At 38.8% G+C, this 27306-nt stretch overlaps 1 protein-coding gene across 1 annotated transcript; it reads right to left on the bottom strand.

Annotated features, from left to right (window-relative positions):
* Positions 1-324: 324 nt before the first annotated feature.
* Positions 325-27306, bottom strand: LOC6581318 (protein HEG homolog 1). The gene is made up of 5 exons (XM_015161771.3): positions 26762-27306; positions 17845-18550; positions 1632-1888; positions 873-1291; positions 325-808 (listed from the first exon to the last, which is right to left on the bottom strand). The coding sequence occupies exons 2-5, from the start codon at positions 18528-18530 to the stop codon at positions 677-679; spliced, it is 1494 nt and encodes a 497-aa protein (XP_015017257.2). The 5' UTR covers positions 18531-18550; positions 26762-27306; the 3' UTR covers positions 325-676.

Raw genomic sequence — 27306 nt, 5'->3', positions numbered from 1 at the left:
GCATATATGCTCTCCATATGGCAGCATAGTACAGCATCTTACTCTGTCTTACCTTAACACGCAGTCAGCCCTGCCATAAAACAGTGCTGCCCACTCATTTATTAAAAGTGCTCACATTGCACTGCTCGTGATAGTGGCAACGCTGTAATGTTAACTACACAGAGTGTCAGCCGCGCCAAATTTAAAATGCTTCGCACATAGACTTCAAATTTAAGATTTTCTGATGTTGATGGGGCTGTCCCTTTGCACTGCTTCCAAATAACCCAGCCCTGCACTGTTAACTTAACAGCATTTGTAGCGCGCGTAAAATTCAAAATGAAATGCTTACAAAAAATGTATTTATTTTTATTTCTCATATACATTTATATTCTATATACAAATACATGCAAATACTAGACACATAGCAAATTGTGAGACTTAAAAACTAGAGATTTCATATTTTTAATACATACATACATTTATGACACATGCTCTTAAGTACTAAATGAATATTCAATATTGTTTTGCTCTTGATTTCGTATTTTGAGTTTTGTTTAAAAGCTATGGAGGCACTTGCGTTGGGGAATGGCTTACAAGCAGGAGCAGCTACAGACAAACACATTATGATTATGCTTTAGCTTAAATTAGAACTAAAATAAAATGCACATCAGGTCATCATCCCCGCGCTCCCCTCATTTCATGGGCAATTGGCATTGGGTGCGTTTCGACATTTGAATAATAGATTTATCATGCTCTCCAGCTTGTTGGTGCGCGATTCTGTTTTATAGAGATTCGTTTGCATACGATTCACATCCATCGCTTGCTTCTCCTGTAAAAGAGCATAGATATTAGTTAAATTACAGAGTATTTAAAGTCGAGATCATACCACTTACCAGTGTGCTCAGCCTACTCTTCAGTGTGTCCACCACACTGTAGGTGGCCTGCAGTGACTTTTGCAGCTCATTCGTGTGGATGCGCTCGTTGGCCAGCGATCTCTCGATTTTCTGCAGCCTGCTTACCACCTCTGCGTCCGTATCATCAATATCGTTCTCCAGATCACGCGCCTCGAATGCATCGTCCGCATGCGAGGAGCTCTTCCGGCAGCTCTGCTGATCGGCTTGCAGCACGAAGCCCTGCCGGCAGCGACAGTAGTACGAGCCTTGGGTGTTCACGCATTGCTGATCGCACGGCTTTTCCGTCTGGCACTCGTTCACGTCCTGCTCGCAGTAGCGACCCGTAAAGCCCGCCGGACAGCTGCACGTCTGCGGCGCCGTGCAATTGCCGCCGTTCTGACAGCGCGTGGTGCAGACAGCTGCGTGAGAAATTAGTATCAGATAGATTATTCTCTGTTCTCTTGTTCAATTATCTCTTCGCCCCTCAAGCTTATATTCTCTTCATGTATACTATACTCTGTATGAGTGGGATTTATTATTCTCTCTTAACTGCTTACTCATTTGTTGCCATGTCTTCTCTATTCTCTCGTATATGCTTTCTCTTTACTCTCATAGCTCACCTTTATTCTCTCTTTCTATTATCTCTTCTCTGTTCTCTTTTGTCATCTTCTCTGCACTTCAACTGCTCCTGCTCCTCTTCACATCTCTCATATACTCCTCACTCCTTCTCTCATATTCTCCCTTATAGTCTTTACTCACGTTTCTTGCACGCATCCGCTCTCGGCGTCTCTCGACTCCATCCCGCACAGCATTCATAGCTGAGCTGCTGCGCCGGCTTGTGCTTGATGACATCCCGGTAGGCCTGCTCGTGGACCAGCTGGACGCGGGTGCACATCTGGCCGGGATGCGTGGGCGGCTGGCAGGGCGTGCTGATGTGCTTCCAGGTGGGTCGCGTGTACACCTCCGTCGTCTTCACCGGCATCGTGATGGTGCGCTGCTGCACGCAAATGTGTCGCCTGTTGGGTGCAAGAGATCGAACCGTGGATCAGCAAAGTAAAAAGTGAAATTTGGCAAAGACTAAAACTAATCCAAAAAATAAAATCGAAACTGACTTTTCCAGCTGGCATTGGCCTGGCCCCAGTCCATTCGCTGTCATAATAAACTGGCCAACAGGTTGGCCAGCGCCCATAGACCAGAAGCGTCTGCATCTGTCGGCGATTGTCTGTCCGTCTGTTTCTCTGTCTGTCGTCCACACACACACACAAATGTCAATCCGCATGTCATTCCGAGCATTGAACAACTCGTCACGAAATGTGTCGAAATCAGCGATGAAAACTTCCAATTTTTCTATTGGCCCCAAACGAAATACGTTAACGAATGCGATTGAGACTCCAATTAACTAGAGCAGCATTTTCATATGAATATAGAATTAGATACTTCATGTATGCATGGAATGTATGTAATATGAGAAAAATGTATACCATACTATATATAAAGGAGTATTCAGCCCACTGCCTAGTCGGATACTTCCGTCGATACTCAGTCAAACAGCAGAGTTGCTTTTACTTAGCAATCTGCAAGAACTAATTTGCAGTAATGAGAATTGCATAGAAGAGCAAAAGCTGTTGTAACAGAGCTTTCTAATACTTAGGCCAAAAGCTTTAGCAAAAAAAAGAATAAAAAAACGAATTACATACTTATATTTTTATATATTTATATTTACATAATATATATGTATTTTTTTCTTATATTTTTTATACTTTTTTATCTTGCAACAGTCACTGTCAAACTGTAAATGTGTAAAAACAACTTGAGGATACCTTTTTGCCCGCCAGCGGCAGCAACACATAAACGTTGATAATAAGCGGGTTTTTCTTGTGCTCTTTTTGAATTTGTTTCGATTTTTCGAACTGCCCAAAAAGTCAAACAATAATAAAAAAAAAGAAGCAACCATAAATTGCAAGTAGCTGGACGAGGGCAACAGTTGCTGCTGGTTGCTGGTGTCGTAATTGGCGATACGGGCCAAACAATTGCAGACGCGTGACGTGGTCAACGACTGACTGACTGACTTCACTTGAAGCCGATGCTCAGCCTGAGACAGACACTGAGACAGACACTGAGACAGAGGCTGAGGCTGAGACAGAGACTGAGACAGAGACTGAGGCTGAGGCTGTGCCTGATAGCTGCTGCAGCTTGTAGCTGTGGACGTGCACCGTTGTACACAAATTTGTGACTTCGTTTATATACATATATATACATTTATATATATATATAAAAGAAATCCAAAACAAACAAGAACTTAAAAGATAAACGACTCCATAATACCCGTCCAAGATACAGGAAAAGCTTTTGTTTATCGAATAGTTAAGTTTTAATGAGAAGAGAAGATGAGGAACAGAAAGAAAATGAAAAAGAAATACCTGAAATGTGAAGAGAAGAGCTGAAAGTGGAATAGAAGCGAAGGTAATAGAGACGAATGGAGACGAAAAGCAAAACAGAAGAGAGGCAAGAGAAGAGAAAACAAGAAACGGGAATGGAATATAATAGAAAGAAGAGAAAAGAAACGAAAGGTTTAAGGATGGAAAAATGCAATGGATGGATAAAAAAGTAAACAGGAGAAGAAGACTCAAAGAGATAGAGTAGGTTAAAAAAAAAGGAGGCGAACGCTAAAAATCAAATTCAAAGTAGATTTGACGAAGCAAAAAATAATATGTAGAGAAGAAAAAGAAAACCTTAATTTTTTTTAGCGAAATTATAAAATTTATTTACAGGAGAGGAAGAGACAAGGAATCAAGACTATATTCACGCTTGCAATTATCCTAGATATATATGAAGAGTATCCTCATTCAATTTCAGTATATTCAGAAGTAAATACATATATTGTACTACGATCAAAAACCGATATACCCGCTTTCACAGTGGCCAAGCTTATTTGGAAAAGGCGCGCAGCGGGACTTTTCGCTGTCCATTTGGGGCATTTAACAATTTCTTTATTGCAGCACATGCATATTTATGTTATGTTGCAGGCTGCAACTGGGCTGCGCCATAATTCTCACGTTATTTATGCAACAGTGTGCAGGCCGGGAGACAGAGAGGAACGGCGAGAGACGGGCCAGTCAGCTAGCCAGCAATAAGGGCGCCACGAGAATGAAGATGAAGAAGAAGACGAAGAGCAACAGCATCCATAGCGAGAACAAAATGCGGAAGTTTTCGTAACTGTGCCAGCCAAAGTGCAACAAGCAACGTGCCCCATGCCCCAAACATGCAGACAGACAGAAAGAAAAGCAAAACATGTTCCCATTCTTTTGACTGCATAAATCTTCAGCCGGATCCGGCGCACTGTGGCAGAGCAGCGACTACGGCTTCATTGGCTTCTTTTGTTTAGAAACGTTTAGAGTGAGAGATTTAAAATTTACATTTTTAATTGCTCGGCGAACACCTGTGGCTAGCTGCCCAGTCAGCCACCTGTACAGGCAGCCCTCTGCTGACTGGAAATACCATAAAGAGAGCTGCAACGACTGCTGCTACTGCCTCTGCCTTTGGCTCTGTCTGTGGCTCTGCTGCTGCTTCATTGTCTTTTTATATAAGGCAGCTAAAGTGTTCAGATCGTTCAGTTTATGGACAAAAATTATAAAAACATCAATCAAAATATATTTCAGATGAAACTGTATTGCAAGCCAATTAATCAAAAAAATATATATATAAATATGAATTTCGTAAAAATAAAAAAATAAAAAAACTGTTAAATTTTACAAGAAAAAAAATACCGAAGTGAAAGAGTGTCAGTGAAGCGGGAAGTGAGGAGACGGAGGCAGCGAGAGAGTGAGGCCAAGTTTTTTTGGCTCTGAACTTTGAGTGCAGCTCTTATTGATTTACGATTTATTTTTATTGAACATCGAAGCAGAAATTGATGAGCCTGGCCGAAGCGCAGTCTCTGACTCTGACTCTGACTCAGCGCCAGGCCAAAAGGTGAACTGGCAGCAAATTATTTGTATGTGTGTGTGTGTGTGTGTGAGTATGTGGGCGTTGCTTTAATGGACTGCCGCATCTGTGCTTAACAAATGGCTGCTCATATGTCGAGGGCTTAGCTATGCCTGCAGCCAGCATCACGTTTCCATTTCATCTCTCGAACTGTATCAATTTTTCACGTGCTCAACCTTTGCATATGATAATTATTTCGGATTAATTATTATTGTTTTGGCAACGAAAATATTTATATACTTAATTTCGAGATTGACGGAGGTAGAAACCGAGCTGAGATTGACTTGGGAATATGCTTTACTAGGTCTTACTCGGGGCGGTGCAAAGATAGCCAAAGAGAGAGAGAGAGAGAAAAGAGAAAGACAGATAGATAGTAAGATATGAAGTAGAAGTAGACACAGAGATCTATAGGAGCAGAGTGATCAATCAATTAGAGAAAAGAGAGAGACAGAAACATGGAAGCAGAGAGCGTAGAGACTTGAAAATACAAAGAAAGGACGAAGAAAAAGAGGCAGAGAAAGAGACAGGAGACAGTAGGAGATAAATAGAAAGGTAGTCTTACAGAAAGAGTGAAAGAGATAGATAGAGAAGTAGTCATATAGAAAAAGTGAGAGAGATAGATTGAGAGCTAGTCTTATAGAAAAAGCGACAGAGATAGATAGTGAGGTAGTCTAATAGAAAATATGAGAGAGATAGATAGCCAGGTAGTCTTATAGAAAAAGTGAGTGAGTGAGAGAGTCTTATAAAAAGAGTGAGAGAGAGATAGCGAAGTAGTCGTATAGAAAGAGTGAGAGAGATAGCGAGGCAGACTTATAGAAAGAGTGAGAGACAGTCTTATATACAGAGGGAGAGAGAGATAGATTGAGAGGTAGAGTAGACAAGAGATAGATAGATAGTCAGATAGAGAGGGACAGAGACAGACAGAGAGTCGATAACAAAAGTGTAATAGAGAGAGTGAGAGACAGTCGATAACGAAAGTGTAATGGAGAGCTTTAGATAAAACGCTGAACGAGAAAGCGAAAAACACAACTGAAGATATTAAGAAAGATAGTTTCAGATATTATGAATGAAAAATAAACAAAATATGAAATAAGATAGAGACTAATAGAGGTGGAGAAACAAGATAGATAGACAACCGAAACAAGAGCTGAAAGAGACTTGATACAGCAAGAGCTAATAAATATTTTGATTATTATCAACAACAGTTTAACAAAGTGACAAAAAAACAAACATGTGAAGACTTAACTAAAAGCCATGAAAATCGCATAGAAGGGCGTATATTTAACACTACAAGATATAAATAAAAACTATTTTGAATATAAATTGAAATGCAACTCAATGTCCATATTAAGATTATTATAGTCTTAACTCACTTTGAAGCTTTGTTGACAAAATTGAAAAACACCTCCAAGTGCGAATAGTTAACGAGATTTTTATATGGCCAAATTAACCTTAATTGAAACAGCTTTCGACACCAAAGGCTTTTTATGGACTCCACTTTATGGCATTGTGCGGGCATAATGGCCAATCGAGTGTCTTTCGTGGGAACAGTTTCAACTGATTTTTTAATTTGTGAGGAGAGGCGAGCACAATGCAACTATATGTATTTATTATATTTATGCAAATCTGAGCGGGGCCTGGGCAAGAGGGACTTCGATTTTATTGAGCGCTCGACTTGAGGCGAAGCTAAATCATTTTTACGAGCTGCGTGCAGCCAGGGGTCGTTTTCCGTGGAAAACGAGTTTACAAAAAAAAACAGTTAAGAGGCGACAAGCGTTGGCGACACTTAACAGCTGTAAAAGTCTCAATAAAATGAAAGAAAACTGCATAGAAAACCATACTTTATGGCTGAAAACGTTTAAGGTCAAGACTGAAGCTGGAAGCAGGAGTGGAGGCAGACGGGCTTTGGCCATCTAACTGTACTTGGCCATTCCTGTGTGATTGTGGCCAACTAATCTGATTTGTGGCATGAAATTAGAATCTAAATTGGCCTGCCCCAGCCAAAAATGCAATTACGACATTCTGCCAGAGCCACAGCCGGAGCAGCGAATGCATCATTAGGCAGCAGCAGCGGCTACCAGGGCAACCACTGCAACTCCCACAACCAAGCCGGGGTAACAGTAACATGACGACAACCACGACAACGGCCACAACAAGTCGAAGAAGAAGAAGATGAAGTAGAAGAACACAACAACCACAACAACAACAGCAACATTTTTAGACATGCTTCCTGGTCACAGACTCTGGACTCTGACTCTGACTCTGAGGCTGCGAAGCTGCTTCGACTCCTTCGCCTCTTCACTCCGCTGCAGTTGCATTTGCCATTTTTATTTGGCTTTTTACTTAGCGTTAAATGCGAAACGCCTCTGAAGAAGAAGAAGAAGAAGCAGCAGCAGCAGTCGAGTACGACGCACTGCATCAGAATTTGTTTTCATTTTTTTCCCCATTTTTTTTTTTTTTCTTTTTTCTTTCTTAAATAATATTTCAGGCATGTCCATGCCTTGGCACAAGTGCAGCAGCCGCTTTGCCTTTGCCCAGCTTTTAGTTTTATTTATTTGCATTTTGTTTGCTTTTTTCATTTTTGCACTCAAGAGTTATTACAGCACTCAGAGCGAAGTCGTTAAAGTGGAGCCGAAATGGCCGACTGCTGACTGCACTGTCTTTGCATTTTTAAATGGGAAAACTGTTTCAAGCTCGAAATATTTATATTTTTAGCACAATAAAAACGAGAACTGGTTGATCTCTAAAAACAGAATTTCAATCCCATTATAAATATTCAAAAACCGATCTCAACCATCTCTCAATTTGTATCTTATGGAGGACCCAGAGCACCAAGTATGTAACTACAAAATTTTAAAAATATTTCGCGAAAGGAAATATTTTAATAATAATAAATAATATTTTTTTAAATTTTTATATTTATAAAATTATTGGCATATTCTTATATGACATTCAGACTTTTCTTTTCATTGTCAAATTTGCATAATATTTTCCTCTGGTCGTAAGTATATCCGGTTTATATTTTTGCTATAAATAAACAAAAATACATCTCTATTATCAATAAAAAAAAATCAATTGGTGTCTAAAATTTTTCTTGATCACACTGTCTCTGCTAGCTAATACGCTCTCTTGCTACCCTAACTCTTTCGGCGTAAGCGAGAAAGAGCAAGTCACGCCTCTGACTTAGCTCATAGGCTCAATTCTAATTTGGCCGTAAATTTGTCTTGCACAGCAGATTATTCAATAAAAATCACCGCAGACGACTTTTCCAGCGCCCGCGGAAAAGTGAAATGAAAATTGCATTCGCCAAGTGTGAGACGAGGAGCACGATGAAGCAGTAGATGGCAGAAGAAGAAGCAGCAGCAGAGCCCCGCAGCTGCTAATGCGAGTGTTGGAGCTGATTATATGCCAAGGAAGTGGTGGATGCTCAAATGGGTTCACTGTACGCTTGGCGTGCGTCTCTACAGCATTTCCCCAACAACAACAACAACAACAACAACAGCAACAGCAACAACATAATCGTAATCGGGCGATAAGCGATCTTTGGCCAAGGGCCTGTCAATGCGTTGCGCCCTACTAATGCGGCCTTTCATTCTCTTGCAACGTCTTGTTGTTGCTTGTTGTTGTTGCTGCTGGTGTGAGGCTGGTGTAAAGCATGATTAATGCCCCAAACTTGTTTAAACAACGGCCGTGTCGAGCCAGGGCCGAAAATCCGATTAGTGGGCAAACGTGAGCACTGCAGAAGCTACAGACCTTAAATCTCTCATCCCAGAGATGGGTGAGCATGAGGCGATATTTCAGAACGTGACACGAGCTAGATAATTAAGAAATTAAATTTACTCACTAGCAAAGTGTCTGTAAACAATGCCAGCGAATCCGTTATACGAACTAGCTAGACAGATACTATCTGAAACCCAAATATACCTCAATAGGCTTCAATAAGTTTTTGCCACGCTCCTCTAATGGGTAATGATAGCTAACTTGTTATTCTTATCTAGATTAGAATATTAAATACCATCCGAATGTTACTTATCATACAAAGCTGCAACTGGATGAAAAACCTATATACCCCTTTTCTCTTATACCCCTCTTCCTCTATACGTGAAGAAGCACGAAATTTTGTCCATCTTTAGCAGAGCTTTACAAGCAACTTAGCTGTAAAAAACGAACTAACTAACTAGAAACTAATACACCCCTCTTAGAAGCACGATATTTTACCCATCTCTAGAGAGCCTAAGGCTTTGCAGTTGCACGCCGGTTCACGATTTCCACTTTATTTCTTTCTATAGAAACTGCTAACAAAAGCGCAACGAAAACGAAAAGCAACAACAAATTTTCATCAAATTAACATATTTTCGGCTGTTCAAGAAGAGAGTGTATGGGTCTGTGTGTGTGTCTGTGTGTGTAATGTGTAGAGATTGTTATCAAAAAATCGCGTGAAAAGTTTTTTGGTAACAATAACTACATACCAAATGAATGAATGAATAGAAAGCCCTATAAAGCAAGTGTTGCTACACGAATTGAGAGACACGTCCAGAGTTTAGTAGGGGAAAACCCCCCAAACCCAACCCCCCGCTAGGTATCACTGACTCGCTCTCCCTCTCACTCTTTACTCCACTTGGCTTACAATTGCAACATAATTAAATAAGTCAACTGCAGTTGTGTGTGTGTGTGTATGTGTGTGTGTGTTTGTCTTATCTGTTCAACATGTTGCATGGAATTTTGTGCGTCACGCTTTTTGGGTGGTTCTTGTCGCTCTGCATGTGAACGTACGTGTGTGTGTGTGTGTGTGGCGCTCAGTTTTGTTGTCTTTTGTGTTTTTATGCCCGCAAGACAAAAGTCAAGTCACACATGCAACACCCGTCGCACCGCCTGCCCGCCCGCCAGCAACTGGTTTTGCATGTTGTTATATATCCAGCTGTCCGACTGTCCAACTCCAATTCCGACTCCAACGTCGACGTCGACGTCCGACTTCGAGCATTGCATTAACCCAATTTTCAACTTGAGATGCGAAGCTGCGTGATTTGCAAATTATTGAAAGAGACCAAAATACAAAGTCACCGTATCTCCGTCTCTCCGTCCGTCCGTCCGTCCGTCCGTCTGTCGTGTCTCTTTATTGTGTGTGACTTACTCAATTCTAGGCACACTAATTGCATTGCAGCTTTATCCAACTGTAAATACTAAACATGATATCGTATATTTGCTCAATCAATAAGACATCATTTAAGACTCTCGTTTTTCTGTGTGCATTTTAATTAGGAAATTTTCAATAAATTATTGTTAGTTTTTCATCTTCACAAAATTAGAAATTCCTTCACAAAATTCAAATCACTACATTTTATAGCTTTACATCAGTAGGCTAAGCGCCGCCAGGCAATTCATATAGGATATTTGAAATACAAAATTTGGAGCCGGGTGTGGCCTAGTGAGAAGGTACCTGACTTACTAACACAGAGAGACCCGGTTCGAATACAAAGTGAATCTCATGTGAAATAGGGAATTTGAAGAGAAAAATTAGATAGGTTTTGAAGGTTAGGGGAGAGGCGGCTTGATGAGCAGCCCCCAATCAACATTTTCTGATTTGAATTTATCAGAATTTTTAAAAATATATACATATATACTTTATATAGAATATTAGACTACTAAAATCTGGAGCCGGGTGTGGCCTAGTGAGAAGGTACCTGACTTACTAACACAGAGAGACACGGTTCGAATACAAAGTGAATCTCATGTGAAATAGGGAATTTGAAGAGAAAGAGTAGATAGGTTGAGAAAAATTAGATAGGTTTTGAAGGTTAGGGGAGAGGCGGCTTGATGAGCAGCCCCCAATCAATATTTTCTGATTTGAATTTATCAGAATTTTTAAAAATATATACATATATACTTTATATAGAATATTAGACTACTAAAATCTGGTGCCGGGTGTGGCCTAGTGAGAAGGTACCTGACTCACTAACACAGAGAGACCTGGTTCGAATACACAGTGAATCTCATGTTGAAATAGGATTTGGAAAAGACAATGTAGGTTGATTTGAAGAGAAAGGGGAGAGGCGGATTGATGAGCAGCCCCCCAATCAACATTTTCTAATTTGAATTTAAAAATATATACATATATATTTTATATAGAATATTAGACTACCGAAATCTGGAGCCGGGTGTGGCCTAGTGAGAAGGTACCTGACTTACTAACACAGAGAGACCCGGTTCACATACACAGAGAAGAGAGGAGAAGTCATGTGAAATTATAAGTTGGAAGCTGAGAAGGAAGGAATAAATCAGAATGTCGGATTGGCTGCAATGACAGCGGGCACCACCAGCACCCCGCAAAAAATATTTTAATAAATATATTTTCTAATTCTAAAAGAATTCTTCTTTTCTACTTGTGGAAAAACTCATTAAGTTCAGTGCTGGTTGGGCCAAGGCTTTGCCCTTGCCCCCAGCCAGATGGGCATGAGCGACTCTACAGATAAGAGCTCAGTTGCCCACGCTTAGGCACGCGTAGGCGTGGCCAATGCTTCACGCTGCCGCAGCAAAAAAAAAAAAACCAACGAATTTCCACAGAGCACAGAGGAAAACTCAAGCACAGCATATCAAATCAGTCTATGTAATTATTGGCTAGACTCCTGAGCTGGGCTTTTAGCCGGGGCTGTTGGCTGGCTGCATGGCTGCATGCCCCATGTTGCAGCCGCCTTCGATCGTTTGTTGACAAGCAATTTGCTCAGCTGTGTGCGTTCGGCTTGTGGCAAAGTTTAGGGTCACAAAGTTGCTTTAAGTGCGCATAACTCTCAGCTGTTGTTGTTGTTGTTGTTGTTTTTGTTGTCGTTGCAATTGTTGCTGGTTGCATTGTTGTCTCATTCGATTTAAGCAGTTGTTGCCAATTGTTGCAAATGCTAGCCTAGCTGCATGTTGTTGCTATTGAAGTCAAGGCTTTGTTTTGTTACCAACACCAGATGCAGCAACTGCAGCAAGTGGCCTTTCCATTCCATTCGATGTGGGCTGGCTGCCACAGCGAGCAGCTCGCATAATTAATGCAGCCAAAAAACTTCCAGCTCGTGAGTTCCCCCCAAAAAAAGAAAAAAACAAACAATTCCTACTGCAGAGAAACGAAATCAAAGCTCCCCATCAAAGCGTGCGCCACACAAACAAATATCACAAAAAAAAAGACATCCATCAATTGTCAGCTGCGACAGGCAGCCACAACAACAACAAATTGCGAGCAACATGCTCAGGACAGCTATAAATTGAAAAGATCAGCAGAGGAGACAGAAAGACTGAGAGAGAGAGAGCGAGAGAGAGTTGGGTATGCAGGACAGCTGCTGATACCCATTGATGTTGGGTGTTGGGTATATTTCAGAGCAAATATGACGGAAACCATTCAACTTGTAAGGCTCTTGAAGGGCAAGTGGGGTATAAAAATATATTATATTAAGTTTCAATTCAAATTAATTAAATTACCCCCTAAGCTCGGTCCACCAGCATTATAAGTTTAATAGAATGATTCACAAAACAAAATCAATAATTTCCCATAACAGAAACACATTAATTTTAACAAAAATTCTAGTATACTTTTCCTTTTGTTCACACTGTAGTTAAGGTTCAAACCCCAACCAATACACAAAAAAAAAAAAAAATTATTTTTCAAAATAATAATACATTTGTTCTCCATTCCAACTTTAAAAAGGATATTTGACATACACGTTGTGAATGTAATATTTCTATGAAATATCGGATTGGCTGAAGGGAACGAGCACCCCAATAAACATTTTCCCTTCACAAGTATAATGATAGATTTTTAATACAATATATAAAATAAAATAACTACATTTTCATATATTTTTGATCAGTAAAACGAAAATTAATCGCAGTAGGCTAAGCGCTGCCAGGAAATTCATATAGGATATTTGAAACACAATATTTGGAGCCGGGTGTGGCCTAGTGAGAAGGTACCTGACTTACTAACATAGAGAGACCCGGTTCGAATACACAGTGAATCTCATGTTGAAATAGGATTTTGAAAAGAAAATGTAGGTTGATATGAAGAGAAAGGGGAGAGGCGGCTTGATGAGCAGCCCCCCAATCAACATTTTCTGATTTGAATTTATAGAATTTTTAAAAATATATACATATATATTTTAAATAGAATATTAGACTACCGAAATCTGGAGCCGGGTGTGGCCTAGTGAGAAGGTACCTGACTTACTAACACAGAGAGACCCGGATCGAATACAAAGTGAATCTCATGTGAAATAGGGAATTTGAAGAGAAAAAGTAGATAGGTTTTGTAGGTTAGGGGAGAGGCGGCTTGATGAGCAGCCCCCAATCAATATTTTCTGATTTGAATTTAAAAATATATATTTTATATAGAATATTAGACTACTGAAATCTGGAGCCGGGTGTGGCCTAGTGAGAAGGTACCTGACTTACTAACACAGAGAGACCCGGATCGAATACAAAGTGAATCTCATGTGAAATAGGGAATTTGAAGAGAAAAAGTAGATAGGTTTTGTAGGTTAGGGGAGAGGCGGCTTGATGCGCAGCCCCCCAATCAATATTTTCAGATTTGAATTTAAATTATAACAAAATAAAATACTTTTTAAAATATATATAAATATAGGATATTAGAATACTACCAAGCCCGTAGCTCATCTGCCGCACATGTGTGAGTGGTACAGAATTACCACCAGTACATCGGAATTGAAGAAGAAAAAGAAGAATATTTTCTCAAGTTTTTCCACAGCAACTTATAGTTTTATATATAACAATAATTATATATAAATATAATAGTTTGCTCAGGTATCAGGGTCAAACTCCATATCCTATACACCGTAAAATTTTTATTATTTTATTATTTTGATTTTAGATGAATAAGATTTTATAAAGTCTTTACAGAGCAACTCTTAAAAATAAATAGAGATATAAAAACAAATTCCCTATGAATTGAAATTAAAACAAGTAAGAAGGCTTCAGTCGAGACTGCTCGACTAGGAGATACCCTGAACCCTCTAAGCTGATATTTTAATCATTCTGCACTTTTATGCATACATACATGCATCCACACGCACGTAAAAGCCTGCGCTGTGCTAACTGCGCAGTAAGCAGCGACGGCGTTTGGGCTGCGCTGCAGTGTGGGCAATATTATGAGAATTTATTTGTTGCATAATTTCTTTTGTAGACATACGATCTTAAAGAAACTTTTAGAGTGTAATCATATGGAGAGTATGTGTGTACATTCTAAAGCACAAGTTTCTAGTACTTGAAATGCGTTTTTTACAAATTGGTGGAGAAGAGGACGTGGTATCCAAAATCTGTAAATTACAAAATTGCATCGATTAACTTTATATACAACGCAAATTTGAAGACTCCAGGTCTAAAAATGTTCAAATTAGGCTAAAAAAAACAAAATCAAATTTTCGATTATTCTCGATAAAAAAGCTATCGGACGATTTATCGAAAAAATAAAGCAAACTCGTACGGCGTATGGTACTCACGAGTATGCATGCCAAATTTCAGCTCTCTAGCTCTTATAACTTCTGAGATCGACGCACTCATACGGACGGACGGACAGACGGACAGGGCTATATCGACTCAGCTCGTCGCGCTGATCAAGAATATATATACTTTGTGGGGTCTGCCACGCCTCCTTCTGCCCGTTACATACTTTTTCACAAAATGGGTTCAGGGTATAAAAAGATGTAAGTATTCATGAAAGTGCTTTTCTGCTACAGGGTATCTGCCGAGCCCATCAGTGCTTTCGGACTCTGAACATAGTTTCATATCAGCAAATCGGCGCATATATGACGCTGATTAACACCGCATTACAGCCCGGCGGCAATCGCAATTGAAACGTTGCCCTGTCCATTAGAGCCAGTCGCTCAATTCAGCTGGGGGCGGCGAGGAGGTGCGTGTGAATGCAATATGAGCAGTCATTTCCATATCCACTGTTGCAGCAACAAGCGGCAAATAACTTGCAGCCAGCAAGTTGCAAGTTGCAACTTTGCAGTTTTGCTGCTGCTGCTGCTGCTGCTGCTGCCTGGTGCTGCACGTGCAGCGCTTAAATAAATAGAAATAGAGGCAAGGCACCATCAAATTTGTTATCGTTGCTGTTGTTGTTACCGTGACTATCGCCTACGTGAGCAAGCGCCCAGCACAGTGGTACACATATCGAATAACCAGAATTCGGAATCTCAGCTAAGAAAATTATCAAATTTTTATCGCGCTCTAAATAATTATAAATCAATTTATTAATGAATTACTTTTAAGTCCAAGCCTACTTGAACTATAAAAGTATATCAGGTAGAAACAATCCGAACTGAAACTGGATTAACTTGGCATACTAAAAATGATGTCGTCCTGGCTCAAACCATAACAGATATATGAAAACTACAATTTTTATAAAAGTTTTTTTTTTTTTATATTTATACAAATTCATCAAGCTAGGTTCGAATCCTATCTCAAATATAGTATAATAATACATACATAATATATAAAATAAAATCAATACATTTTCATATATTTTTGATCAGTAAAACGAAAATTAATCGCAGTAGGCTAAGCGGCGCCAGGCAATTCATATAGGGTATTTGAAATACAAAATTTGGAGCCGGGTGTGGCCTAGTGAGAAGGTACCTGACTTACTAACACAGAGAGACCCGGTTCGAATACACAGTAGTGAATCTCATGTTGAAATAGGATTTTGAAAAGAAAATGTAGGTTGATATGAAGAGAAAGGGGAGAGGCGGCTTGATGAGCAGCCCCCCAACCAACATTTTCTGATTTGAATTTTTCAGAAATTTTAAAAATATATACATATATATTTTATATAGAATATTAGACTACTAAAATCTGGAGCCGGGTGTGGCCTAGTGAGAAGGTACCTGACTTACTAACACAGAGAGACCCGGTTCGAATACACAGTGAATCTCATGTTGAAATAGGATTTTGAAAAGAAAATGTAGGTTGATATGAAGAGAAAGGGGAGAGGCGGCTTGATGAGCAGCCCCCCAATCAACATTTTCTGATTTTTAAAAATATATACATATATATTTTAAATAGAATATTAGACTACTGAAATCTGGAGCCGGGTGTGGCCTAGTGAGAAGGTACCTGACTTACTAACACAGAGAGACCCGGTTCGAATACACGGTGAATCTCATGTTGAAATAGGATTTGGAAAAGAAAATGTAGGTAGTTTTGTTAGATAGGGGGAGAGGCGGCGTGAAGAGCAGCCCCCCCAATCAACATTTTCTGATTTGAATTTAAATTATAACAAAATAAAACGACTTTTAATATATCATCAAAATTTTTTAATATATATAGAATATCAGACTACTGTAAGATGAAGCTGGGTATGGCCTAGGAAGAGAAAAGAAGATAGGGGTAGAGGAAGTGAGTAGGGAGAGAATTGGAATCGATATTTTCATATTTATATAAATGAGAAATGAAATGAAATACAAACATTTTTTTTTAAGTGTATATGGAGAAAAGCTTAGGTAAGCTCTCAGCGTCGTCAAGCAGTACATAAGTGTGTTTCTATATATACATTTTGTTCGAGAGTAGCTGCATTTGTGCCACTGTGCTGTATGCCAGCAATTTATGACTGATGATGCGAATGTTTTACATGGCTGCTGGCGCTTTTTGGCAGTTGTTGTTGCTGTTGTAGCTGCCACATAAATCAAAATGTGTCATAACTAGCAACAACAACAACAACTACAACAACAGCAAGCAGAGCAACACCTTCAATTGCAGCGCCGCGGCGCTGCTCCTGCTGCAGATTGCGCATACGCAACGTATGCCAATTGGCAAATGGCAATTGCCGTTGTCGATTCTTGATTGCCATTTGGCATTTGCGACTGCGGCGTGGCATGCAACTGCCCTTAAGTAGACGCACATTAATTCCAATTACAAAGTATCAGCATTGCCAATTGAAAACTCGTTAAAGTTCATTACCTCTCCGTAAGGAGAGACAATGACGCAGAACTCTTGAGGCACTTACTCAGCTCAAGTCAATGCCAGACGCAATCTTAGCTGGCTCACTACTTTGGCTCTCTGGCATGTTGCATTAAAGGAGTTTGGCTGCAACAACAACCTCAACAAGTGCGCATTGATTTGTTGCAATTGACATAACAATCGAAACAACTCGCCAGCCACTTAGCCTTGAAGCTAATAAGGCTGACATTTGAAGCGACCATAGAGAGGAGCAGCCATCGACGCAGCGGCAGCGGCGTCAGCGGCGGCAGTTGCTGCTCGTTGGGCTGCGTCTTGCGACATTGAAACATTTCACATTTAAATAATTTATGAGCATTCAGATAAGCCCGCTGCTTAGGGGCAGCCAGCCAGGCCAGCAGCAACAACAACAGCAACAACATCAGCTGAAGCTAAAGGTAAAGGTGAAAATTTATCGCATGCGCAGCCTTGAATATTGGACTGGGCCGGACCACGACTAAATGCAATTGCATACGCCCAGCTGAAGAGGGAAGCGGTTAGTGATGCGACTACATGCATACCCTGTAGGCTGCTGGGAAGGCGGGGAGTATAAATGTGTAACTTTTAGTAAAGTTATAGCCATGATATGATTCTATAACCAGATATATGGAAGCTAACGTCCAGTTTGCAAAGATACCCTAGAAAGTTTTTGGATGAGCATGACCGATACTAATGATATACTATGTAATTTATAAAATTGATATCTATCGATATTTATCGATATAGACAAACAGTAAAATGCATTTATTTATTCAACAGCAAAATACCCTAGAAAGTTTTTGGATTAGCATGAGCGATAGTAATGATATACTATGTCATTTATAATAAATCGATATCTATTGATATTTATCGATATTGACAAACAGTGGAGTATTTTTATTTATTCAACAACAAAATATCCTAGAAAGTATAATATACTATGTCACTTATATTAAATCGATATCTATCGATAAATATCGACTACTTTTATTTATTCAACAAAAAAATGCAGGTTGCTTGCTCAACTTACCGCTCCATTTCCTTGGCATCTGTGGGATAATTGCGACTGATTGTATTCGTCTCGTAGGGCTCCTCCGTGGTGGGGCCGCTGCTGGTGCTGCTGGCATTGGTGGTGGTGCTGGGCGCCGTGGTTGTATAGCTGTAGCCACGTCGCGCCGGCACCAGCGGCGGCACGGTGCCCATGCTTAGGCCCGGCGTGGCTGCGCGGCGGTTGAGATTCGGTGGCGGCGCAGCTGTCGTAATTGGCGGCACATACTCATTGCCACGCCCCCGCCCGGTGACGCCGATGAACTCCACATCGCCCGTATTGTCCTCGCCCTTGCCGGCGTACGGCGAGACGGGCACCGGCGGTGGCGGCGGCCCAAAGGTGTTTGTATAAATGTTGTAGGTATTGTAATCCCACTCGGTGGGCCGCTGATGGAGGCGACGCGTTAACACCTTGTTGTATGGGTGGTGCGCGTGGTGCAGGCGACGCAGACGCGTGTTCTCCGTGCCACGACCAGCCATTGGGGGCATTGACACGCCCGGCAGCAGCTCCACCTCCGACCTGACCGCGTTGTGCAGATGACGCTGTCGATGCACTCGATGTCCGTTGTGGGGCAGGCGGCTGTGGCTCTGGTTCTGGCTACCTGTTGCCAACGTCACCGTTGCCGCGGCGGCCAACAGCAGCACAACTGTGCCGTGGAGCAACATCATCGTCACGAGCCCAAGTGTAACTGCAAAGAGGAAGAGATGTACAGCTTTATTAAGTGAGCAGCCAGCCATTCACTTTCGCTCCGTCAACTCATTCAAATTCCTAGCCACTCGCTTAATGTAAGCAGCAAGACGGATCACAAGCCGCTGTCCGTCTGTCCGTCTGTCCATCTGTCCGTCTGTCCGCTGCGCTGCTGTCTCTATAACGAGTATCCTCGTTGCTCATTAACAATTCCTTTGTCTACCCAGCACACCGGCCTGTCCATCAACACAGCCGCGTCGAGTCCACTCGACCTGAGTCAGGCTGTTCAAGTTTCTATAATTTAAAGGAATTCGAGTAGGCACAATCGTAGGTCTGCTCAACTATGGCAAGTGTCTGGCTAAGTTATGTCTGCCAATACAGCAGGATATGACCCAACCGCTTGCTATGCTGCAGGCATATGAGTCGTAATTTGTCTGCCAACAGTCAAAAGCGTTAGCCGTGTGGCTATGCAAGAAGCAGTTCCTTGGCCTCGTGGAGAAAAGTAGTTAGATTTCTGTAGTAGGTAATGCATCAATAACTTTATGCTTAGCTTCACTGATCTGCTGCATAATAACATAGAAAAAAAATTCAAATTTATGGAAAACTTTTATCATTCTGTTAAGTAAAGTTTTGAAAAACAAAATCCAAAATTAAAGTTCTAAAATATTGAAAAAAATGTTATTTTATTTGGAGAAGACATAGTAATCTTCTTCTTTACTTCTCTTCTTCTATAAATTTTAATACAAATTTTCGTATAATAATTAAAGCAACATTTAACAGAAGTTAGCTTAATACAACAATAACATATATAACATTAAAGTATTAACATTGGAGCTTCTGTTAAAATCACTTTCACTATTAATACAACTAAATGCCTTAAACAGCCCACATGGTATATTATCACAATACAGAGCAATGAATGCAGTCAAAAAGTATCTACAATAAAGTATCTTCAACTTCAAACTCTTTCTTTGTTGTAAGCCAGAGTTCAGTTAGTCATCTAAACGGTATACCCTATAGGCTCGCACAAAGGGCATTCAAAAGTTCAAAAGCTGTCAGCAAGTGAGTGTTTCATATCTGTATGTATACATTAATATATATACATATATATATATATAAATATATTTCTGCTCTTCTCATGGTCGAGTGGAAACACTTGAATAAGCCCACAGAGAGCGGGAGACAAAGGCAATTTGTACAACGTGACGTAGCCAGTGATTTCGATTATTATTATTATTATTAATATTATGCATGTTATTGTTTTTGTTGTTGCTTTTGTGTTTGTTGTAGTTGCTTAGCTACAACAAAAGAACGCGTTAACAGTTAACTGAACCGGCAAGTGACCTGAAATTAATTGATGCGTAGCCGGAAGTGATCCTCGTTTCGTTTTTCCTTTTTGGCAACGCTTTGTTGTCGCCTCCGACACTTTTATCGAAATATATTTCACGCCGTTGGCACATCATTTGTCAACATGCCCCCCTCTCAGACTCAGATTCCCACCAGCCAGCTCTGCTCCATTCTAATAACAATTTTAATTTCAATTGCGCTTGCTCAGTGAGCTTATTAATATTCATTGCTTCAGGCAGGCATCAAATTGAATTTACGACTCAGCTCATTAAACTTCAAGTTGGCCTAACATCTGTTACACTTGTGTCTCTTAAATGAAGTTGTTGTTGTTGGTGTTGTTGTTGTTGCTGCTCCAATTACATAGAAATTCGGAAGACAATTTGACTTGAGTGCTGCAACAGCAGATACCCTGTAGAGTAGATCATATGATATGGTAGCTAGATGAATACAGTAGTCTGTCTTTATATAGTTAACAGACAGTAAATGAACATTCATTACAGGGTATCTAGTTAATAAATTTGTATTAATACGACAGCTGGGAAGTCTGTAAATTTTATTTAAGCTTTGCTGTCATATAAATTGACTCTAGTGCCATTTTTACAGTCTCTAACTCCTATAAGCTCTGTCGCTATATAGCTGTCTATCGATATTTATCGATTTCTGCAACTTCTTCATCTCTAAAAAACCTTTGGTAGACAAGATGTTGATCAAGCTAAAAAAAACTTTCTTCCAATATGCCCCATACCCCAGTCCCCTTTTAATGGGCATATTAAAAAACAATTTCAGCAATATGGAAAATGCTCAATGACAGCAGCCACAACACGATGAACAATTGCTGCAGCTAATTAAAAATTACAACAAAATACGCTGAAAAAAAGTCAAATTACAGAAAAGAGAGCGGCAATCGAAGGAGCTCAGCTCCTTTGCCTTGGCTCATCAGGTGCGGCCCTAAGCCGCTTAGTAAGTGAAACCCAAGCCCAAAGGGGCTTGACTGCCGCTCAGTCCAACTGTCAGTCAGGCTGGCCCCAAAATAAAATCAAAATATATGTATATAAAATCTCTTAGTCAGGTCAAAACGCCAGGCCGAAGTCAGCCAGCTGAGTCTTGAGAGTCTTCCGCGAAATGCAAAAAAGGTTTCGCTTAATCGAAACTGCAGACACAAAAAAGTAAAATACACAAAAAATAAATATATATGTATATATCTATATAAGACATTAGCAAATGCTTTTTCCATTGAAATCTAAGTTCAAAGCTACGTTGACAACTCGCCTTGACCTTGTCTTGCCTCTGGGCCCACCGACGCGTCTGGGACTTGCCAAAATCGTTCAAGGCAGAGATAAATCAATTCGGGCCCACCGTGCACGGTGGGAACGGGCACGGGCACCGGCACGGACAGGGGCAAGGGGTTGTGCGGCTTTAAACAAAAGAGTCAGAAGGCAAAAATATTTTGATATATTTCTAATTAATAGATGGCATTGGCCATAAGGAACAAATGCTGGATAAATCAAGTTTACCTGCTTCACTGGAATTTTGACCATAAATTTCTTAAGCTCTGAACGTGTGTGTGTGTGTGGGATGAGGAAATTGGCGTGTGTATTAAATGTTATTGATCTGTTTTCCCAGCACATAAATCACATAGCTAAATGCTGCATGCCACTGCGTTTGAAGGCGTCGAAAGAAGAAGAAGAGGAAGACACAAAAAAAACAGCCACATTCTCAGCATGAAAATGTCAACTTTATTTTTGTCAAAGTGAAACACTCGCACACACACACACCACAAAGCTGTGGGTGTTCATCTTATCCATGTGTCTGTGTTGACTGACCCAGACATGAGCTATGGCCAATGAATCACAAGAGATGCGAGAAGCAGACGAAATACATATATAGACCTATACATATATATAGCTAAAGATGCTGAAGATACTATAAGCACATATGACAACATTGGACAAACAGTAAGCACTCGCTATAAGCGTCACATGACTAAATATTATTATCATACACACACTTGCTTACGACAAATAACTCATTAAAATATATATCTTCATATTTACAACTAGTTAATTAATTAAATAATTAATATACAACATTTTAAAAATGCATAAAAATTGAAAAATTTATGCCAACGCATAGCTTTAAATTCTATTTTAGATTATCTAAGATCTTAATAAATTTAATGGTGCATAAAATATTTTAATATTTTTTTTAATTTTTCCAATTTTTTTAATTTTTATTAAAATTTTATGTACTAATTATTTGATTGATAAATATTATGTATTAATATACTTTTTTTAATGTTCACAAATTTTGTGAAAATTTTAAAAATATTTATCAATGAAAATTAAAATGTTTTTTAACATTTTCTATATTTTTTTTTTTTTTACTTTTAGTTTATTTTCCCATTTTTTTTTATTTTCATCAATGCCTATGCGCACTGTACAAATATAGGAAAATAATATATATATAACATATATATATATATACTGCGTGAATTTTTCTATGACGATCTGGCAAATGGTCTGGCTCGAGTCATTGCTGTTGGCTGTCTAAGAATTGTTCCGGGAACGTGGCCAGAGTCGTTTTATTAATAAAACTTTTGCATTTCTCCATTAATCATTTGGTGTAGCAGGGGCCAGAGACGTACCATGCAGCCGGGGGCGTGGCAGAGTATGCTGCTGTTGCCCATGCTGACTACAGTCTCTCTACATATTGCAATTGCTTAATTATCGTGGGCATTAATTTTGTCTCTCTTCACAGATTTTTGTTTAACTCGAACCTGTTTACACACACGCAGCTGTGTATGCGTGTTGGTGTGTGTGCGTGTGTTTTGTGGTGTTTAAGATACATAATTTTATTTTATTTATTTATTTTTTTTTTTTTTTTCATCTTTTGGCTGCCGTAATTTAAAGTAACAGCTCCTCAAGCACAGCCATTTAAATGTTAATTAAATGCTTGGCTGCCTTTCGATTCAGTCTTCAGTCTCTCTTTATTTATTTTTTCTTCGAAGCCAAGTTGCTTGGTCTCTATATATACACACACATATTTCTCACTCTTTCTCTCGTTTTTTTTTTTTTTTTTTTGTGCAATTCAAACAGCTGCGTTTTTATTTATGTTTTGTGTAATCGCATTACAACAACAACAACAGCAGCAACAACTCTGCAACATGTTACAAACACGGCACGCCTCGATGTTCTTATAAAGAGATAAACTAAGAGCTTAACGCCAGCAACAACTACAACAACAACAACATTTGTTTGGCAACATTTGTATTTATCGCTTTTGGCTTCTCAAGTTGTTTCACACGGACATAGATGAACTGTTAAATGCTTTAGATCTGCGGCCCAAGTTGGGCTATCATCAAATTGTTGAACGTTTCGTCTATCAAATGTTTCTGTAGCTGGCAGCTAGTTGAGTTTTAGCACCACATAGCCACCGCACGGCTGCCACCCTGCACCGCCCTGCACCACCCATACGGCATACATTAGCTAGCCGCACATTAGCTCTCATTTGTTTTCCATTTGTTTGGCAGAATTTTATTTTTGTTTTTATTTATATTTTGTTCTGGGTTCAATAAACTTTGCATTTCTGGCTGAATTCTCGATGGATTCCTGTCGTGCTATATCTTATCTGACAGATCATCAAATATGTGCCAACTGTCGTTACACATTGTGTCTTCAACGGACATTGTGTTTTCACAATGTTGTTGCCATTGTTGTTGTTGTTGTTGCTGCTATTGTGTGCTGCCTTTTTGTTGTTCTTCTCATTTTGGTTCTCACGTCAGAAGGTCAAAAATGTTAAGTAAGCGCATGGGTTACAGTGAAAGCTTTAACATTTTTATATATATACATACATATAAAAATTCTTTCGAACCATCAATAAATTTGGAGTTGATTAGCACTTAGCTACTCTGTCACTCCTATGATTATTCATGCCTTAAATAATATTATATTAGAATATCCATAGAAAATTGATAGGATATCTAACAGGCAGAAGGAGGCGTGACAGGCCCTATAAAGCATATATGATTAGGGCAATGAACTGTATCCACGCGTTTATCTCAGCAGCTCTAAGAGCTAGAGACTTGAAATTTTTAACTATTAAGACTTCCATGCTATAAACCAAATATATTTCATATATATCTATTATAATTTTATATTTAGCATTTGCATTATTTCCTTGACATTATTTGCCTAACATTTTATTTTATAACATCTATTTATTTTATAGCATTTATCACAATTCATTTGAAATGAGTCAGATATAAATTCATATAATTTTTATTATTATTTTTTTTTTATTTTATTGTTAATGATTTAATATTATTATCATTCAATTAGCTTATTTGCTTAACATTTTATTTTATAACGTTTATATTTATCACAATTCATTTTAACTATATAAATATATATAAATTCATATTATTTTTGTTGTTTTTTTTTTCTATTTTATTGTTATTGATTTAATATTATTTTCATTCAATTGAATGCCCATATCCACGCTACATTGACGTCTGCTCGCGTTTTGTATTTCGTTAACTTTTTTGACATTTGTATTTATTTTATTTGTTGTTTTTATTGTATTTCACTTTTAATTTTAATGTGTTTCATTGCTCTTGTTTTATTTGCTTTGCCAGCAAGATCAACAAACTTGGGGCCGCCTGGGGTTGAGGTGAGTGAGCAGATGGGGGTGATACGTGCGATCGATCGCAGGCTTTGTGTTTACACTTTACACTCGATCCAATTAATGGAATGTGTTTCAAGTCTTGCGCCTTGTGTTTTCTCAAAGTCAAAAGAAAACTATGCGCAACATGTTCCAATGCGGACAGCTTGACATTTTGGCACCCAGCTACAACAACAATGGCATCAGGCAACAGCAGCAACATTAACAACAACAACAAAAAACCTTTAACAACTCAACAAGTTCAACTTCAAATGCAAAACTTCCAATCGAATAACAATTGCAAAAAGGCAACAGAAAAAAAAAACAGGTAAGCGTAAGCTTGTTACATGGGATCGACTAGCAGATGCCCTGTAAAAAGTTGCAAGCATAAGAGATAACGAATATGTATATTATAGTAAATCATATATAACTACCATTCATATACAAAAAAAAATGTGTTAATTATTGTGAAAGACTAGCGAATACCCTATATACAGCATATGCATTTATATGTAAAGCTATACGTAAGTAAGGTTTCAATTACACTTTATCTCATACAAAAATTTCTTTATAAATATAAATAAACATTTATCGATAGCTATCGATAGACGATGTATGAGAGAGAGAGAGCGAGAAATATAGGAGAGGAAACCAGGCCTTCAATACAAAAAATCTACAACACCTTATATTATCTCTACATCATTTTTTGCATAAAATCCCAACTTAAATCAGAAGGCGCAGTCGACCCTCTTTAAAATCTCATTTTTAAGGGGTATTTGGCATATAAAAAAATTCCAACTCGAGTCTGTAACAAGTATTTTGTAGGCGCTGTTGTCCCGGCGTCTTTTGCTAATTGCTTGGCAGCTGTAAAAAGGGGCGTTGGTTACGCCCACGCACAAAAACGCCTTACACGCCGTCGCGCAGTCGCAATCCTACCTACCAGTCAATTCCAGTTCCCGCTCCCCAGCTTCCAGGCCGAGGCTCAAGTGGCAGTTCCAAATCCGAGTCGTATGTCTTTGTTGTCTGACCCAGAGAGTTTTGTCTGGTACAGACAAAAGACATAAACCCCATTTACCGTTAGCTGCGTTATTCATGCAAATGACTCTCGGTTAATTAGAAAAGCAGAAACAAGAAATATTACAAAGCTGAAAATTATGTAGACTCGAGTCGACTCGAGTAGAGCCTAACATGCGCCTTAGTCGAAAAAAAAACAAAACACAAAATCCAATGCACGTTACTCAGACTAGACATATTAAAGAACATATATACATACATTGTACAGCTATGTATGTATATGTGTATCTGCTCTATTCTGACACAAATTGCGCAAATCATGCAAGTTATATATGTATATATTTCTATTTTGTTTCCATATGCAGCACGATCGAAATTCTGCGATCGTGACAATGTCACAATTTAATTTTTGTGTTGTTTTCATTTTATTTTATTTTGTATTTTTATTTATTTATTATTATTATTTTTTTTTTTTTTTGTCACACGATTTTCAATGCAAACGGAAATTCTAGGATACGTATTTATACAATCACAAAACAACAACAGTTCTATTTTATTATTTCCTCGAGACATCATAATTAAACTGAACATCAAAATGGGTAATTAAGAGGTAATGTAAGTTTCACACCTGGTCAACAATTATGGGTATAGTAAAAATACTATAAAATGTTATGAAGCCTTTGTGCGATCAACAAATCGTATATATGTGTTAACTAGATCTTAAAATACAGTTATGGCCATAGATAGAAAATATATATAAAATAAGATTTCTAAGGTTTACTTATATTCAGTCCAATATTATTATATATTAAATAAAATTAGAATAATTTGAAATTTAAAAAATCAATATATATATACATATATAATATAATATATATATTTCAAAGCTTTGATAACACTGTTTCAGTAATTTTTCCCTCATTAGTAATCATCCAAATGGTACTTTATTGTCAAAAGTTTAATAATAACTTGAAGGTTATCTATGCTCTTTATAAGGTCAGTCTAGTTTATTAGATGGAAAGAAACGGAAAACAAGCTCAAAATTCTCCTTAATTGGCTTGCAGTAGGTGCTTGTTGTCCGATCTTTGAGCAAGATGAATGCACTTGGCATACCCAACTAGGAAATGTCGCGTGTCAACTTTATAAATAATTGCAATTAATTGCGATTAACATGGGTTTGCATTTAACTTACGTTGAAATCAATTGGCCAAGTTCTGGAGGCTGCTAACAAACAGCTATAAAAATGTGTATATATATACTGATAAATTGATGTATATCTGTATATATATTTTTTTGTGTATGTTCCGATAAGACGAATGTGAATTTCGAGGAAGCGCCTGGGGCGTTGTAAAATACACGAATTATGTCAAATTTGCAATCACAAACAATAAATTTAACTTTTTCGCGCTGACGTTAAGCAGATACGCGGCATTTGCATGTGTAATAAATTATATATAGATGCTTAAGCCGTATGCATATACATGTACTATGTATGTATGCATGTGTTTATGCGTACAAAAATTTGTATAAACATTTGCAGCTTCCGTATGCCAAGTAAATGAGCCGTAAAAATCTCTTCAAGTGATTTTCCCTGCCGATCACTGATCACGTTCACTGCGTGATATTTGATCGCCGGCCGATTGCACAGTGGAGCTCTGCTTGCGGCGCAGCCAAAAGCACAACCGTTCGGTTAGAAGTTCCGCGACGAACTGTGCTCAAGCACGACGGAAACCGAAA

This window comes from Drosophila mojavensis, unplaced genomic scaffold (genome assembly GCF_018153725.1).
Source record: "Drosophila mojavensis isolate 15081-1352.22 unplaced genomic scaffold, ASM1815372v1 contig_74, whole genome shotgun sequence".
In the NCBI taxonomy this organism is placed as follows: Eukaryota; Metazoa; Arthropoda; class Insecta; order Diptera; family Drosophilidae; genus Drosophila; species Drosophila mojavensis.
This window is presented reverse-complemented; position numbering and strand designations above follow the sequence as displayed.